The 19,562-nt window shown below is 36.6% G+C and overlaps 1 protein-coding gene across 12 annotated transcripts in view; it reads left to right on the top strand.

Annotated features, from left to right (window-relative positions):
• The window catches only part of ATP8B4 (ATPase phospholipid transporting 8B4 (putative)), a 314,125-nt gene that overhangs the window by 239,843 nt on the left and 54,720 nt on the right, over positions 1 to 19,562 (top strand). For all 12 annotated transcript variants that reach the window (XR_007727270.1, XM_050797123.1, XM_050797120.1 and 9 more), the window contains 6 exons: positions 1,689 to 1,854; positions 4,548 to 4,736; positions 12,422 to 12,537; positions 15,516 to 15,680; positions 16,635 to 16,746; positions 18,480 to 18,585. Coding sequence is in view for 11 of the 12 variants with exons in the window: in XM_050797123.1 (XP_050653080.1) it covers positions 1,689 to 1,854; positions 4,548 to 4,736; positions 12,422 to 12,537; positions 15,516 to 15,680; positions 16,635 to 16,746; positions 18,480 to 18,585 (854 nt within the window). In the remaining variant the exon portion in view is untranslated. The remainder of the gene's footprint in view (positions 1 to 1,688; positions 1,855 to 4,547; positions 4,737 to 12,421; positions 12,538 to 15,515; positions 15,681 to 16,634; positions 16,747 to 18,479; positions 18,586 to 19,562) is intronic.

Raw genomic sequence — 19,562 nt, 5'->3', positions numbered from 1 at the left:
CATGGCACATGTATACATATGTAATAAACCTGCACGTTGTGCACATGCACCCTAGAACCTAAAGTATGATAATAATAATAAAGTAAACATTAAAAGTACTTAAATAAGGCTGGGCGCGGTGGCTCAAGCCTGTAATCCCAGCACTTTGGGAGGCAGAGAGAGGCGGATCACGAGGTCAGGAGATTGAGACCATCCTGGCTAACGCGATGAAACCCCATCTCTACTTAAAAAAAAAATACAAAAAACTAGCCGGGCGTGGTGGTGGGCGCCTGTAGTCCCAGCTACTCAGGAGGCTGAGGCAGGAGAATGGCGTAAACCCGAGAGGCGGAGCTTGCAGTGAGCCGAGATCTGGCCACTGCACTCCAGCCTGGGCGACAGAGCGAGACTCCGTCTCAAAAAAAAAAAAAAAAAAAAAAAAAAGTACTTAAATAAAAAAGAAACTAGTATAATGTAAACACTTGATACATGACAGCCATTATTGTATTAGTAAGGGGGCAGGGAAATAATCCAGAATTATATTAGGTGTTGTTATGACAAAGTATTTGAAGCATGGATTTTTGGCTAAGTTTGAGTCCTGGCTTATGGATGTATATGGTTGGCCTTGGCAATGCTCAGGTTCTTATCTATAAAATGGGGATGACAATAGTATCCACTACACATCGTTGTTAGGAAGATTCTATGTAATATTCCATATAAAACTCTTAGCATAATGTTGGGCCTATTATAAAGATAATAATAAATATTTCTTATTTTATTCAGTATTATTAGTTTTAGAATAAATTTGATTTCAAGGAACAAAGGACCTACATGTGGCTCCAATTTTACTGTAGGTATTGACAAGCTTTGTGACACAGAATAGATAATTTCAATTGCTCACAGCATTGTTTCTCTTTAAAAAAATAGTTACAATCCTATCTGCTCCTATAACTTTAGAATCAATTGCAAAAGTTAATGGAGCCTTTAAGAATAAAAACTTTAGCAATAATCCCGGGGGAAGAAAGGTGGACTCTGCAGCTGATAAAGCTCTTATATATAAGTATTCAGAGTGGAACTTTCTGTAGGCTTACTCCTGAAATAGATACGGGCTCACAGTCCCTTATCCAAAACTTTGGAGCCAGATGTATGTAGAAATTCAGAATTTTCTGGTTGCAGAAAGACAATATGGTGTCTGCCATTTTATTATGTAATATCTCCAGTGACATCTGAGAAAGTACCCTGTAATCAAACACATTCATGTTTTTATATTAGAAAATATTAATTCACAAGTATTAGGTAGGCTTTAAGAAGCCATCATTAAATACATACCATTCCAGGTCAGATATTGCTGCACAAATGGGTTCAAGTCAGATCAGGTTTTCCCATCAAGTAGGTTTTGAAAAAACTTTGCGTTTTCTGTGCTTTTTTGTATTTTGAAGTTGTATTGAGCATTTGAGGATCTGTCCAGCCATCCCATATACTTTTGTGATTTTCTTTCCCATATACTTTCGGAAAGTTCACTTCTTTGGTACATGGTTCTGAAATGAGAAGATTATATTTAACAGTAATGATGAAACAGCCATTTTAGTGCCAGACATTTGAGGCTGCAAAATCATACACTAAAAGTACTTGGGGGAACTATTTTTGAATTTTAAAAAATAATTGTTGGAATGAGGTTTATGGTTATTTTTGTTGTTGTTCTTCTCCTACAGGAAAAGGAGCCTGTGGATTTCTTAGTCAAATCTCAAGCGGATAGACAATTTCAGTTCTTTGACCACAATCTGATGGAATCCATTAAAATGGGTGATCCCAAAGTTCATGAATTCCTTAGGGTACTTGCTCTCTGCCACACTGTAATGTCAGAAGAGAATAGTGCAGGTAAGTGAAAAATATGTCTGAATGGTGAGCCTTGTTTTTGTTTTTTAAAATTGAAACTGATATTAAATTTGAAGGATTTACAAATTAAGCATTTGACCAGTGAGCTTTGTTTTTTGTTTTTGTTTTTTAATACAGAAATTGATGTTAAATTTGAAGGATTTTCAAGTTAAAGATAGGACATAGTTTATATCTCATATGTTTTGAAAAAATGTGGAGAGATTTAAATGAAAAAGGAAAGAAATAAGGACAATGGAAAAGGGAGGACCCAAATATGCTAGTCAAGGGATGACATTGTTTTTACAATTGAGCACCACATTTGACCGTGAGCTTCTGGGTAGCCAGGACAAATGGCGAAATAAAATTGAGTCACACATCTCTCATTATTAGTATGCATTTATAATAGATGCAGATGACCTTCAGGCATATGCTTAGAATGAATTTTTCCAGTAACAGAGATAAATTGACCTTGATATTAGAATAGTCTTATTTAGTCTCCATTATGAGAAAGTCCTCACGCTTGTGAGATGGTTGTTTGGAACTTAGGGTTCATAGGATAGAACAAAACCAGCTGGGCCACTTAACATTTTGAAGCTATGAGACAGGTAGATAATGCTATAGTGAACTGGCTTCTTGCCCTAGTTGAACCTAATCTATTCCATTTACATATTTTCCTCAGCCCACTAATTCTTCCTACAAGGTCTTTGGTTCTTTCTCAAATCTGTTTAATTTTATATCTCAATTTTGTTTCTTAAAATCTGTTAAATATATTGCATATACTGTTTCTGATACTTCCAATATCTAATTTTTTTTTTTCAGATCTTATTCTGTGTTGTTTCTGTTGGTTCTTAGGCTTTCCTTGTTGTTGTTTTACACTTTTCACTGTAAGCTGACCATTTTACTTTGAACTTAATTTATATAAAGTTTTTGGGTCCAGTCGGTTCCTCCAGAAAGGATTTACATTTGCTTCAATGTTCTAATGTAGGAACATTTTAAACTAAAGTTTCAACTTGATTTCTTTTAGGCCACCTAGATATTGTGAATTCAGAATGCAAATTTAAATGAGAGTCAGTGTTTGATCATAAATTCTCGGCAGATATTTTTTTCCCTTCCAATTGTAAGGAAGGTTCTAGTTAGGCAAGTTTTATTCCAAGCCCTCTTCAAGGGGGCATGGGTATCCAGTTTACCCTTATATTGAGAGCAGTCTTTGGGGTACCCAATTTTGAGAGGCCATCTTTCATTGGACTCTCACCTTAGACAGGTACTGGGCTATGCCTTTTTAAATTAAAGCCCAGAGACATTGAAAACCAATGATCAAATTCTCCTGGTTCAGAAAAATGCTCTCAAGGCAAATGCTGGCTAATGTGCTTCTTTAATCCCATAAGTATTTTTTTTTTTCAGTCTCTGAACTGAACAGTTCTTACTTTCTTGCAAGTTCATGAATGTATTTAAGAATATTAAAATGCTTTTATAGTTGTTTGTAGCAGATGAGGTTGGTCCTGACACCCAGTTCACCATGTTACCAGAAGTAGAACATACTATGTTATTTCATGGGTAGATCAAGTAATTGCTCTAAGTTTTTTTTTCTTTTGTGAATTTCAAAAATTCATTCATGACTGTTGTATCAAGTGAAACAATACAATACAAAAATTTATAAATGTGAAGCTAATGGTAGCTTCCCTGAACTCCAGTCTCACCCCTACAGAGGCAACCAGTGGTAACATCTGGTGTGTATCAATTCACCCTTTCCTCTGGCTCATAAATATATACATATATTCAAGAATATATCCATATATTTAGGTGATTTGTTTCTTTTTAACAAAAAGAAATCATAGTATAGCCATTAATATGCAACTTGTTTAATTAACAGTTGATCTTGGACATGACTATAAATCAGGAAATATGGGTCTATCTCTGCCTAATTAACAGTTTTTAAACATTAAACTAATTAAATTTCAAATTAATTTTTACATATAATTATATTATAATTCTATATAAGGGCTTACTTTGTATATGCTGTTTTATAAATTCTATATATGTATATATACATATAACTTATTTTATTCTTTTTATCTCCTCTCCCCTCTTATGCCCACTCCAACTACACATAGTATCAGGTAACAAGTATTAGCACCCTTGATTTCTTACATTTCAAGGGATTTCTTGTATGAATTCTCATAAAATGGTCATTAGTGGCAGATTGAAGTAGAATTTGGAGTATCTCTCCATCAGTCTTTAGCTGTATGATCTCATCAAACTCATGTAACCTCTTTCAGTCATAGATTCCACTAGTACAAAATGGAAAGAATAATTTTAATAATCTCTACCTCAAAGGCTGCCCAGAGGATTATGAGTTAATATATATTAAAATGTTTCAGTTTATGAAACATTCATGGCACATCTCTAGTCACAGAAAATACAAGAAACTGAGCACAGTGAAGAGGCAGACTCGGAAATGGATGTTTTCCTATAAGATGACAAGGGCCACAGCAGTGATATGCATAGAGTCCTTTGGTGTCCCAGAGGACAGATACCTGATTGAGCTGTTGGTAGGTAGAAAAGGTCTGAGGACAGGAAAGATTTTTAGACCTGGTGCTTGAGTTGGTTGTTAAATAATGAGTTGGAGTTGGCATTGGAACTCTATGAATGTTAGCTATTATTGTCAGTATTGACATATTTGTTTCTTTACCTTTTAGGAGAGCTGATTTACCAAGTTCAGTCACCTGATGAAGGGGCTCTAGTGACTGCTGCTAGAAATTTTGGGTTCATTTTTAAATCCCGGACCCCAGAGACCATAACAATAGAAGAACTGGGAACACTGGTTACTTATCAATTACTTGCCTTTTTGGATTTCAACAACACCAGAAAAAGGATGTCTGTCATAGGTATGGTTGGTAGCTGAGACTATTTTTGATCTTTTCATACTGTTTTGGTTATGCTTTTCGAGGATTATTTCACTTTTGGCTACATGCTGAGGTTTGTGATAGTTTTGAAACTTTATGTATAAACTCTTGTGTTCCTCAACCTAGCCTCAATACTGCAGTGACATATAACTAACATTTAACAAGTGCTCATTATGTTCCCAGTACTGTTCTAAATGCCCTATATGAGTATGTACAATATATCAATAAAAATATAAAATATTTTAAAAAATAAACCACAAAAGTGCTCTCCATGAATTAATTTATTTAATTGTCCCAGCAATCCTAATAAGGTAGGAACTTGTATTTATACCCATTAACAGATAATGAAACTAAGACACATTGTATTTATACCCATTAACAGATAATGAAACTAAGACACAGAAAGGTTGAGTAACTTGCCCAGGTTCACATAGATTGAAGTAGAATAGCTGAGATTCAGACCTAGGAAGTCTGACTGCATAGCCCACTCACTTGTCCACTACACAGTACTGGCTCAGGATGAGTTTCTAAATTGCTTGGCACATGATAGTTGTTGTGAACATCATCAACAGCCTCCTCATTATCATTCATTTTCTCTGTCCGCCTCCATTGCTGGAGAGGACCACCTAATATTGTATTTAGCACCACAACAAATCTGTGCTTTCCTGACTCAATGCTGATTCTTAGTGCTGTGTCAATGTCTCTCTCATTCATATTTAGTGCCTTTTTCCATTTTCACAATAGATATTGTAAACCTCGGCTATTTCCTCAAGTTCTCAACACTGCTACCATCTTCTTTATTCTTGAAAGCTAAATTCATCTCCTATTTCTCTAAGAAAATAAAGGCCCTCAGGAATACACACCATTAACTCTTCTCCCCATCCTCCCCATTCATCCCCAAGCTAGATCTTTAATAATTTACTCTCCTGCATCAGAAAACAGTTGCTCTTCTTCCTTTTCAAAGCTGAAAGTTTTTTCAGTCCCATTCCTTATCCCTCCTTGCTTGCTCCCTTCTTGCTTGCACCTTCAGTTTTTCAATTACTGGGTCCTTCCTTCAGTCCACAACTGTGTTATCCTCCTATTTCCTTAAAGATATTGCTCATATTCTGGTGTCCACTGACTTTGCCACCATATTTTTCTGCTTTCCATCACAGATTAATTTCTCAGGTCGGTTTTTGCTTCTTGCCTTTCTTACTCTTTTCATCCCATTAGGATTAAGTTTCTCCTTCCACTACTCAAGAAGAAATGCTTTCTCAGAGGTTTCCATTCACCTTGTAACTTCCCAGTCCAATGGCTTTTCCTTATTAATCTGTTCATCTATCTATCTTTTAAAACAGTAGTATTTGAGACTGTTGGCCCTGTTTTCTTGACACTCCTGTTTTGGTCTCTGTAAACTTTCTGGCTCCTGATTCTCTTCTTGTCCCATTGTTTTCTTTCTCAAGCTCCTTTGCTGACTACTCTCCTTCATCCCATTCTTCAGTATTGATGTCCTTTTCTGTTTTTAGTTCCTGTGTTCTTCTTGGATGATCTTGACCACATACATGGTGGTGGCTATTGCTTATATTCTGTGACCTTCTTATGCAGCTTTTTAGCTTCAATCTCTTGCTAGAGTCCAAACATACATTTTCCGCCTTCTGTTATGTCTTATCACTGGATTGTACTATAGTTACCTAAAGTTTTATGTCAACTATGGAACTCTCTTTTTCACAACTATAGTTCTTTCTATAATCTGTATTAAAATTCATGGTTACCTCTCATTGTATGCCTGTCCATGAACTTTATCATCAATTCTTTTACTGAATTGTTGCAACTGCCTGTAACATGCATGTCCCATTTAAGACAAGAGGAGACTAAACACAAAGATTTTCAAGATTGCCAAAGATTGCCACACAGCTGTAACACAACTTGTTGCACAGTTGGGTAAGAGGCAGATCAAATATGTGAACCCAGGTTTTCCAAAGTCTGGTCTTTTAAGCCCTGTTATAGCTCATTCACTTTTTTCCATAGCTTTTGTACCCCTAGGCTAATGGTTCTCAAACTTTAGCTCCCATCAGCATCACCAGGAGGGCTTGTTACAACACAGACTGCTGGGCCCCAGCCTCTAGTTTCTGATTCAGCTGGTCTGAGGAGGGCCCACCAATTTGCATTTCTAACAAGCTTGTAGGTGATACTAATTCCACTGGTCAGGGAACCACACTTTGGGGACCACTTCTCTAGACTAATAGATCCTCAAATACTATCCATTATTTTCCCCAGAGATGTTTGAGACATTTCTCTAACCCATCTCCTTCTCTTCCACTCTCAGGCCTTAACATCTTTAGAATACTCTGTTGTCACCTGTTTCTAAGTCTCTCCTCAGAGGCATCAGAATAATATTTATTAAAATAGCCTCATAAACCCCTTTTTAATAATAAAAGCTTTTTGTCCTTTTTTCCTAATTCCCAGTGCCCTGCCTTAGTTAAGGTTCTTGCCACTGCTTGCTTGTATTGTTGTAATATCTTCAAAATTATTTGCTTTAAATATAATCTTCTATGCTGTCACCAGGGTATTAAACATAGGCCTGATTTTACTACCCCCTACTTAAAAAGCATAGGTGGCTTCCCAAACCTTAAAAGAAAAGTCATTAGTATGATGTGCAAAATTATTTGCAATCTGGTATCAACCTACTTTTCTTCTATTTTCCAAAACTTTGAGCTCAACTAGACTTCACCATCCCTGGATGTGTTGTTGCTGTTATACCCTTTGGACATGCTGTTCCCCGATCTTGAATATTCCTTTCCCCCATTTCTCTTCTTGGAAATGTTCTCTACTACTCATCTGGTAATGTCCAATTCAAATGTTACCCATTTTTCAATTCTTTTTCTCTTCTCCAAATAACCATGTCCTTCTGTGTTCCCCAGAATGCCTTGTTTATAACACCAGTGTCATATTAGTTCCATGACACTCACAACTATTCCAGTCATTAAACTGTGTGCTACCTGAGGCAAGTGCTATACCTTAGTCTTCCTGAACTGCCCAAGGCCAAGTACAGAGCTTGGCACATGATAGGTTTTCTTTAAATGTTTGTGAAATACTACTCAACCCAATACTTTGTAACTTATGAATATCCTACTCATTGTATTTAATCAATTTCTTACCATGTAAAAAGTATATATACATGACAGTAGGATTTTTGGTCTCTAACTACTAGAAACTAGTCTTGAAAGATGGCTCTCAGCAGGTAAAAACCAAACAACATCTGAGAAAGTTTATTTTTATTTTTTTGACAACAGGGAAGTCCAGTGCCTGTTGGTGATGACCAGTGCCGCTGATGAGCACACATGCCGTTCTAGGTGATGGCTTAATGTTGTCTCAGCAGGAGCTATCTTCTATTTGTAGCCTCAGGGGAGGTGTTATTGATGTTGGTTTGTCCCAGAGTTGGTTTCTTTTTGCTCTGAGGGTGTTGACAAAAACCTAAAATTGCTACACAGGGAGATGTTTGGCTTTTCCTCAGCATTGGTCACCATTACAGGCTGTGGAGAAATCGCAGCCTAACCGCAAACATCAGATGTTTGCCTTAATGGATCCCATATGAGGAAAGGTAGTGCTCTACCACAGAATGCATGAAGGTTTGCTGGATTTATTTTTATTCTGTTTGGTTTTTAATCGGGAGGAATTTTAAAGGAACTCTGCAAGGGCAGAAAAGTCTTGGCATGATAACAAGGCCAAAAACAATCCTAGTCTCATGATCATCACATGGGTTGGTCTGCAGGAACAACACCCTGATGCGAAGGCTGAGGCATTGCTGCTGTTACTGCTGATCCTCCCCTTTCTCCTCCTTCTTCTTCTGCTTCCTTGTTTTGTGGGTGGGAGCCATTATTCGCTAAATCATCAATGTATAATTTCAATGCCAGTAGTACTATCATTCTGAAGAAAGAGCCCTGATTTAAGTCAGAAGTATCTACATAAAAATTGATTTCTATAAAGGATGTTTTTCCAGAGAGAACAGAATCTGCTATATTAGTAAAAAATATAAATGAAAATATAAATGAAAAATATAAAAATAAAAAATACAAATAGTTTTGGAAGGATCAATTCTACTAATTCTGCAAATAGAAATACAGAGATAAAATTCAGAGATAGCTATTAACAGGAACAAGTGACAGATAACCATTAAAGAAGAATAAATTACAAGAAGCTTCTTGGAAGGCTCTTACAAGATCTTACAGATAAAAGTTGCTCAACTCTAAACTTTTTCGAGATTATCAAAGTACACATCACACTGTCATGTGACAGGCATTTCTCTGTGTAGATGTATAAACAGCTGCGATATGATTTACCACCCTTCACAGTGCTGCTGTTGCGATTAACTGGAAGCCATTTGTGACATTTTTCTTTCCTTTACATCACAAAGGCATAGCTTCTGCTTTTGATAAATTGTGCACAATGTTGGTTCATCTTAATTAAGTAAATATTGATTTAAGTGCCCCCTATGTTCCAGGGCCTTCAGGCTAGGGGAGAATGTGAAAAATTGAAAGGTAGTTCTATGTGGCTGCATCCAAGAGAACATGGTGAAACAGATTGGATAGCCCAGCTCTTAATAAGCTCTATATGCCTTGTCAAGGAGTCCAAACTTCATAGAAGGGAGAGGGAAGCTATTGCATCATTCTAAGCAGCAGCGTGAAGATAACTGTAGCTGGAATATACGGAAGAGTCTGGAAGGAAGCAGTCCTGGAATGGGTAAAACCAGTTAGGTTAAGGTGATTTTCTAGGCAAGAGAGAAGTGGCAGAGAGAAATCCATGGCTTCCCTTAGATGTGTGGTTGGTGGAGGGAGAATTGTGAGTGATGCCCAGATTTCTGGTTTTGGAGACTGAGTGGATGGTGAAGCTGATTACTGAGACTGGGGATATAAGAGGAGTAGCTAATTATTGGAGGAGGGTAATATGTCTAGTGTGAGTTTGGTGTGACTGGGCATATCCAAAAGATGTTCAATTGGTGGTTGGATGTGCAGGTCCGAATGGAGTGCTAGAGATGGATTGGACAGGATGTACACATTTGAAAACAGCCTGGTGATGGAACCTGAAGCCATAGAAATGAATGCAGTTGCCCAGGGACAGTATGAAGGATGGGAAGATGAAAAAAGACCCCGAGTAAATCTCTGAAGAACACTAATGTTTAAATGGAAAGCATCGGGAGAAGGTTTTATAACCTAAAAACTGTAATCTTTGTCCAAGTTCTGGCCATATGTTATTTTGACCATTTAAAACTATGTCCTTTTTTAGTTTATTTAAGAAATACTAACTTCTGAAATGACTTAGATTTAATTAACTTTGAACAGAAATGACCAGAAGACTTGGAAGGAAAGAGATATAAAACTTGCTGCTAAAGCAAATGTTTAATGAGTAAACTTAAGCAGGATTCTATGAAATTGGATTTACACAAAATCAAATTTAAAGGGACAAATACTAGGTTAAGAGAAAGTATCAGGGATGGAAAGCATTTATTGAATCAGAAAATTGTACAGCTGTAAAGGACCTTTGAAGTTAGATTGTTTAAACATCTCCTTTTTACATGTAGAAACTGAGATATGGCAATGGTAAGGGATTTACACAAATCACAATCAGTCTGTGATTCTTCCAGACCAGTGACTCTAAATGTGTGGTCCAGGGAACCTTAGGGAACTTTGTGAGTTTTCTGGAGGATGCACAAGGACAAAAGTATTTTCATTATAATATGACTATTATTTGTCTTTTTCATTCTTTTTCTCATGAGTATACCATGGAGTTTTGCAGAAGCCACATGACATGTGATGTCACAACAGAATGAATGCAGAAACAGATATGGGTATCCAACCCTCTTTTATTAAACTAGGTGTTACAAAGATCTGTAATCATGTAAAATAATGCCAATCTCCAAACTAATTTTTTTTAGAAAATATAGTTTTTTTGTAGAAATGTTATTTATGTTTATATGTTAGATTTATAATAATAATTATAGTAACTAGTGTTATAAAACTTGATATAATAAAATTTCTCATTTTTAATTTCTAACATGGATATTGATAGATAAAACTCACTAAAAAACTTTTTAGAATCCTCACTCAGCATTGAAGAATTATAAATAAGGTCCTGAGACCATAAGTTAGAGAACTAATGTCCTAGTCTAGAATACAAAATACAGGCAAATGTGGATTATTCATCCTTTGCCTTTATACCTCTGGTGATGGAAGGGAGAAAATATAAGGGAAATTATTAAATTGGATTATTGTACAAGAAAATCAAGAGAAAGTCTTTCCCAGGATTAAGCTTTTCCCCCCTGGTTTAACAATTAGATAAATTGTATATGTTTTTCTCTCTCTTTTTCCCCAATGTAGGGGATTAGAGCTAGAGTACAAGAAAACCCAAATGAATCCTGGCACTTAGGCAAACTAACAAAGGCTCTTAAAACAGAAGACAAGACCTAGACAAGGCCCAGTCCTAAAAAGTTTCTTGGGTACATTATTAGATCTATGCAAGCCGGGAGGAAACTAGAATAGATAAGTGCTGACTAGGGATAGAGGGGAGGGTAACATTGTATTTTGGTTTTTATATTTTTTTAAACTAAGCTCTAAATTTTGTATGCCATTTTCTATGGCATTACATTAATAGTAATTAATAGTAAACATTTATGTTAACCTTTTTTGAGGCATCCTCTTCATAGAGAAAAGGGATAATTGAGTAGAAAGCGTGTAATGATCGTTGACTCAACCGATGAAGCCTACGAGGGTAAGAGTATTCAGATCATGAAGTTGTGACAAAGGCAGTTGTCTTAAGTTGTAGGCAGTTCTGGGAAGAAATACACAGCCATGCCATTCATTCATTCAACGAATAATTATTAACTGGCTACTATGTGTCAAGCTGTACAACTAAACCTACAAAGTTAGGCCAAGTGTTCTGTGGTTTGAAAGAAAGGTTTGTCTAACAGCAATATGCTGGGAGTTGTGGTTGGGAATGGAGTTGAGGGTAGCCTAGGAAGGGCTGTCAATCTCAAGCCTGTGGGGCAGGTTAAAAACACAGTACTACTGATATAGACTTCCAGTGGGAATGAGGTATAGACTTTATTTTTAAAAGCCCCTCTGTGAAGTGTGTTTTCAGCGAGAATTTGTGACCCAACAATGAACCACCAATAATTAATGGACTTTTCCAGAGTAAAAGGGATGAAGAAATATGTCAGCAAGGGCCAAGAAAAAATGTATAAACCATGACTTTGAATGGCTAGAATTGCATATGGAGATGATTTGGCATAACACTGATATTGATTTGAACAGCAGGTCTTGAATTTCATACTAGGAGACGGGCAAATAAAGCTCTCAATTCTGCTCAATATGGAGATGAAGACTTAATTTAGATGTATCAACCCTTCAGAAATAGTAAGCAAGGAAAACAGGAAGGTCATATGCTTCAGAATAAAAACACTTGTTTCTGAATTCGGGAAATCAAAGATTCCAGTAGATGGAGCATTTCTAAGTTAATAAATGATAATAAAGCCAAGTGACTTAGGTAATGACCTAACCAAAGGCACTGAGTGTCTTACTACTGGCTAAAACATTATGCCCATTTCCAAACTGCCAGGCTGGAGGTCTGGGAGAGTCTAATTTTGATGTATGTCATTGATTATAATCTGCTTTTCCAAACTTTTTTCTTTTCAGTTCGAAACCCGGAAGGACAGATAAAGCTTTACTCCAAGGGAGCAGATACTATTCTGTTTGAAAAACTTCATCCTTCCAATGAAGTCCTTCTCTCTTTGACGTCAGACCACCTCAGTGTAAGTGCCTCCGTCTTAAGGTTAGCACAATGGCCCTTTTGCCATCTCCTATGGTTAGGTCCTGTTTAGAAAAATAGCAGCTAAATGATTTGACTACAGAAATAGAAAGCATCTGGAAAGTGGTTCCACAGGAAGCTGTGCCAATGATTGTCTGGAAATTGGCACAAGGACCCCCGCGTTCTACCCTGTTGGAAGTCCAGTCAGTCTCACTATAGGTGGAGGAACACACAGCAACTGAGCAGTAGCCACAGAATGCGGGCGTCTGGGGAATCTGCTGTAACTCCCCTGCAGCTTCATGTTGCTCCTCTTGGAAGACTGGACTAGTTCTGGAAAGAGGAGCCAGAGAGCTCCTTTTCCTTGGGTTCTGATGTGTTTGGTACCAGTGGAATATCTTATGATTACTTCCAGGGAAAGTTTAGGGCTGTGTTTAGATTGTGAGAGGAAAATAGTCTCTGGTGCACACTTTCTCCTCTAAGGGTCTTTTTATTCAGGTTGTAAATCATGATGAGTCCCTTGTGTGCCCTCAGACACCCACTTTGTGTATTCTGAGACCAGCATAATTTCTTTACAAAAGCTTTCTGAAAGAAGTAAGGGTGATTTTTGGCACTTTTCTGTTAAATGCCAAAAAGTAAGGGAATGTGAATTAATATGAGCATTACTTGTTTTAAACCTGAGATTCACGTGTGTCTCTAATATTTGTCTGTGGTTCCATTTAAGGCCATCTGGTCAAAACTCGCATTTTCTCATTGGTTTCTTTCCTTTAAGACGTTATTGAGTATTCATGTTCTTTGTCAGACCCTATATTTAATACAAAACATTCCCTGAATCTTTAAAAAGCAAATAAACAAATAAAATAAAAAATCCACTGCTTTACTTTAAATTTAAAAAATGATGGTTTAGTAATATTGGTTACAAACATAGCTATTGTTTTTGTCTTTCCAATAGAGAATTCTTGATTTTCTTTTAATCTTTTCCAGGAGGCCAGCATGGTCTTTAAAATTTTTTTTTAATGAAAACAACACTGGAATCATAAGTATCTGACTTTTTGCCATTACTCAAACACCAAGGCCCTGGGTTTTCATATATTCTCCTTTGATACTAAACTATAGGAAGCCTAATTTGGTCTTTTTACATTTCTCTGCAAAATAATTTTTTTTCAGGTAATATAAATTTGACTTGCTCTTTGCTTCATTCACTTTGTTCATTTTGACTTCTAGATTCTGAGGTCCTAAATGTTTATTTAATTACTGATTTTGAATTGTTTAATGATAGGAAAAGACCTTAATCAAAGGCTCATTTAGGATTGAATTTGTGTTTCATGCACTAATTAAATAACTTAAATCATCTGTTTCCTTTTGTAATGTCATCTTATTGTTCATTCACTTTTGTGCAGAACAGAGAGGAAGGCAGTGGTAATGCCCAGTGGGGTTACAAGTTAAAGGCAAAAAAGGGTTTGTGTGAATTAAGAGGACAAAAGATCATTACAAGACAGTAACTAGATTTTCAGATCAGTAGGGGATCCAGTGGTGGTCTTGAAAGGCAGGGCTTGCAAAATGTGATTCCAATATCCAAAGTGCTACCAATTGCCTACTAAATAAATTTGGATAATTTTTCTCAAGGTCTGTCTGGGGTAAACCATCTCATTGCAGTATGCATTGACTTTTCTGTTTACCTAATTACAGTATGTCACGGTTTAACCTACGCCTGGTTATAAACCTATATGTGTACCATAAGCCAAAACACCGCAGAGGAGACATACTCAATGGCAATGCCCAAAGGAGCAGAAATGGCCATAAAAATGCTTTACTTGCAGTGTAGAGGCCCATAAAATGACCACTGGAAGCACAAGCGGAATGGGAGTTTTTGAGCATTTCCCCCAAAGCAATCTGCATATGTTTCTAGTTACCATGGCTGTGTGAGACACTTAGCAACTACCAGTCTCCTCTATTTCTTTTCCCCTACTGTTAGGATAAAGCACCAGAGGTGTTGTTTGAGATTGTCAGGATACAGGATAAAGGAAGAGTGTGGTTCCCCTATCAGTTTGACTAATTTAGTACTAAGTTCATAGAATATAGCTTCTAAAAATAACACTATTTTTTGCACTAAGCTGACTTGATGATGGTGTCTTTAAAATTGCAAACAATTTATTATTATTAAGATAAAACTTTAATATAGCAAAAAATAAAAAGTTTCACAGAGGAGTCTAGAATGAAAAGTGAAGGTCAGCCTCCGTATTTAGTCCTGCTTCCCAGAAGCAACCACTTATATTAGCTTTTCTTCCTTTCTCTCCCCTTTTGCCCTAGAAGTTATGGTTATAACCTTAAGTAATATGCTTAAACTTCTAATATCTGACTATTTAACGTCTATTTATTTATTTATTATTTACTTTTATCTTTTTATTATGAAAAATTTCAAGCATATACAAAAGTAGGATTCAGTTAGTTTTAGGCATAGCATATCACTAGGGGGAATGTGACAAGACTTTGGTGGGATGTCATGTTGTGGTTCCTGGAGAGAGCCTCCTGCCTTTGATTTGAGAACTATGGCTTCTCCAAGAGTCCTTTCCTCTTCACTGAAAGCTGAGGTCCATAAAACACACTGGGTCCCTCTCATGGCCAGAAATGCTTCCTTCTGTAAAGGACAGATTGGAAACAAATATGTATTGCCATAAATGAGTATCTCAAGTCATGGGTGTCATTGATCACCTCTCAACTAGGATACTTCAGCGGGCTTTCAACTGTCTTTAGGGGGAAGTCTTGCTCCCCTGCATGTTTTAACCTCATAGAAATAAAACGGAAAATACATACATTATCTCCCATTTCTGAGGAGACTAAACAGTTGACAGTAAGGATAGCCAAGCAGTGCTCTTAGGACAAAATGAATTTGAGTGGAACATTTCTTACCAATTATTTTTGTTGTTGTTATTTCTGTGCTTATTGTTTCTTTGATGGTTCATGAGTCTATGTCATCTCTGGCAGGAATTTGCAGGGGAAGGCCTTCGGACCTTGGCCATTGCACACAGAGACCTGGATGACAAGTACTTTAAAGAGTGGCATAAGATGCTTGAAGATGCGAATGCTGCCACAGAAGAGAGGGATGAACGAATAGCTGGGTTGTATGAAGAAATTGAAAGAGATTTGATGGTATGAGTTTAGAAGCATGATGATTTGTGTTTACAGGAAAGATAATATGTGTTTAGAGATTTAGCATAGAAATAAGCCATTGGCTAAATCATCTTGCATACAGCAGATGTTTCTCTTTCAATTACTGAATCATGCTTTATAGGTTGGCTTTGAGTTTTCCACATATGGTCCTAGAGAGCCTAGAACTGTATTTCTATTAGCAGTAGCTTAAGCAATTGGAAGCTTCCCAAGAGTAGAAGATAGTAGGCTCCCTATTCTTTGTCAACCTCTGATGCGTCCTTGATGTTATGGGATTTTTATTTTTCTCCTTTTTTTATGATCCACCTTTTGAGAGCAGAGAAATTTGCTGTGAAGAATGGGGCTACAGCTCTAAACCATCCTAGGCCATGAGATTCTGATGATATCTGTGCTATCCAGAGCATGGTCTATTCTAAAAACCACTCTTACCTGAAGCCCCAGTGGCCAGGAGAGTATGCTTTGTTCATCTTTCGATGAAAAATCGTGCAGGAACCCTCACTTTAGTTTATGGCATCTGCTTGTTTGTTAATGTAGAAGAATGACTAGACTTTTTGTGACCAGCTTCCTGACCATGGAATGAAGGCTGTTCTTTGGACCCCTCATTTGTTGATATAAGTGGGGAAGCAGCTGGGGAGTTCTTAAGTCCAAATGGCTTCTTACTGCTCACGCTAACATGTTATCTCAGCATATCCGCCCCTTCAGGTAAATAATAACTCCCAGGATCTCTGCTGTTAAGTTGGCTTGATTTGGGAGCTTCCTTTTGGAGTCCTTCCCAACCCACTTTCACACAAAATAGGTTGCCTGCTATATCAAAGTATCATAATTTCTGTCTTCAATTCATATTCTTTGGCTTCCAAACTCTGTGAGTGAAATCGTAGATGTTATAGATGTTGTTTGCATGCATTAACATAAGTTTTTCTCTGTTTTTCAATAAAGCTACTAGGTGCCACTGCTGTAGAAGATAAGTTACAAGAGGGTGTTATTGAAACAGTTACAAGTTTATCACTAGCCAATATTAAGATCTGGGTCCTAACAGGAGACAAACAAGGTAACTTGAAAATGGATGATGATGATATTTTGAAAATGGGGAGATGACTTATATCACAAAATTTTAATTAACCAGAAAGGTTAATTAATTATTCATCATATCTCCCACATAGGAAAGACTTGAAATAGAGAAAAGAAAGTTAATGTATTGCAAGAATCTATTTTAAAACAAACCAAACTAACAAAATGCCTTCCATAGTATAAGCTGGGATCAGCTGAGTTTCAGTCCAATTGCCTCTTGAATATAGTCATTATACCTAGAGGCAACAATGGTATTAAGAATGTTTAACAGTTGGTTTATATGAACACTGTCCCCAGTCAGGACAGATATTGGCACAGAACTGAAGCAGGATATTGGAGACCTTGGGTTACTCCTTTAGTTTCTTGATGGTGGGGAATTTGAAGGATCTTAGGGCAGGTGTCAGGGTGATGGGAACACTTTGAAGAAGCTCAGGGAAACAGCTGTTTATCAACCGTTTATATAAATATTTTGGTATTTTAATAAGGCTACTACGGCTGTAATAGTGCAACCTGGCTGAATTCCAGGACTATCTATACAAGGTACAGTGAGAATTCATTGACTTTCAGGCTTGACAGAATGCCAAATCATTAGTGAGTCATCATGTTCTACTACATTTCCTATGAAAGAAAAGGGGACCAACATGTTTTTGATCTACTGCTAGCAGTAATGATTAAAACAAAAATGATTTTATGCTTGGCTATTTGTAAACTGAAAATATTCAATTAACTGGCACACACCTGTGTTAAAATTCTATCTACTTATTAGGTATTTTTTTTTTACAGCATTAGGGGATTTGCAGATGTGATAAATCAGTTCTCTGCATCTTTATCCAAATCATTGGCCACAAAAAATAAACAGTAGAAAGTTGAGCACTTGGGTGTGTTACTAGATAGAAACTCTCTAGAGTTTGATTTCGGTCAGTTACAGCTGTTCTATTATTACAAATATCCATGAATTTACTATTATTTAGCTTTAATTTCTGTGGTTTATACAAGGTATATGCTGAGATTTTATCAATTACCTTCCTTAATTTGGGACAAAACTAATGATTCCACAGAATTAGCTACAGTCTAATTATTCTGTACTGTTAGAGACAATCAAATAACTCTATCAGATAGAAGGAGTTATCTGATTATCTTAGGTTCCATTTCTATAAAATTAGAGGAAGAATTACCCAACACCATCTGATTCCCCAGTTCTCTAGGAGAACAGTGCTGGGTGGTTTTTGAGATGATAGTCAAATGCCAAACTTCCATATATTTAATGGGAAAATGGCAAGGTTGTGTTTGAGAGAACTATAAAAATTTTGTAAGACCATTGTTTTTTTCATTCAACTGAACATTTTGTGAGTTTTTTTCCTTCGAATTGTCTTCCATATCAGAATTAAATATTGGCTAAGTTTAGTAGTTTAGCTCTCCCAAGACAGTATTTGGACTTCTGGTCAAAGGTTTTATATTTGTACATATTATGTCACAAGATCTTAAGGTATTTTCATGAGTGCTAATTTGGGAATGAAAAGGTTTTTCTGAAAACTAGATGAGAAGGCTGCACATTTGTTGCTGTTGCTACTTGGGCATGGGTTTAGCAAGTAGTAAATTTGAGAGGGCCTGTAGGCTGTAAGAAAATACAGCTAAGCCCTCAAAACTTTCATTAAAAATGGACTTACATTATTAAGTAACATTTTAACTGAGTTGGGCTTTATTTTGTTTTAGAAACTGCCATCAACATCGGTTATGCCTGCAACATGCTGACTGATGACATGAATGATGTGTTTGTGATAGCAGGGAATAATGCTGTGGAAGTGAGAGAAGAACTCAGGTAGGTGTTGAAGGAGGGAGGAAAGGATGGAAGGACGAGAGGGAGGGAGGGAAAAAAGATCCAAGAGTTGAGAAAGTGGAAAGTTATGCTGTAGTTTCCTGTGGTCTTAAATTAGTATAAAGTTCTTTGTACATGTTTCCTAAGCTGCTTCCATTCATTTTGGTGACAAACTGAGATAAAGTTGATGTCAGTAATGAATTATTGTCTTCAGGCCTCCAGCATTTCTCAAGTATTTTTAGAAAAGAATTTCAAATCAGCTATGTTGAGTTGTCCTTTAAAATTGTGCTTTGGTCAGTACCTGCTAACTCTTGCGTGGTGATGAGTGATCAGTATCATGAGATACTTGTTAAAAATACCAATTCCCTAGCTCCATTCTGACCTACGAATTAAGAATCAACAGGGAATGGGATTTGGGACTTTGCATTTAATAAACACCTAGATGAAGCTCATGAAGCTCACCTAGATCAGGTAAGTTTGGAAGACACAGCTGTCGTCGATGACATATAAAGATGGAATAGTCTTTCAGCATTAAAGAAAGTAGATATTTTGACATAGTCACTATTGAACCCAGATATATACTGTTCATGTGAAATAAAATACTGTGAAATTTGTGTCACTACTGCACAGTGTGAAAAATATATAAGTGCTGAAATTGGAGGTAACAGTGGACAGATATTAAAGTTTGAGAAATAATATTTCTTAAGATGTACCAATGTATTTCATTTCCTTATTTCTTGTTACTTCATTTGGAGAAGAACATTTAAAAATCTGCATAAATATTTTCCTAGAACTTTAAAAATATTGTTTTATAACAATTTTTGCTTCCTTGTTGCTTGTAGTAGCTTCTCTAAGCTCAACTCACTTAGAGACTGGCCAAGCAGAATGATGACAGAGACAAATTGCTTGTTGCTTGCTCCATTCTAGATGAGGAGCTAACCTTCCTTCAGTATAATAGTAGAGCACTGTGGCTTCCCTAA

Source organism: Macaca thibetana, chromosome 7, assembly GCF_024542745.1.
Source record: "Macaca thibetana thibetana isolate TM-01 chromosome 7, ASM2454274v1, whole genome shotgun sequence".
Lineage (NCBI taxonomy): Eukaryota > Metazoa > Chordata > Mammalia > Primates > Cercopithecidae > Macaca > Macaca thibetana.
Note: the sequence above shows the minus strand (reverse complement) of the source record. Positions and strands in the feature narration are given on the sequence as shown.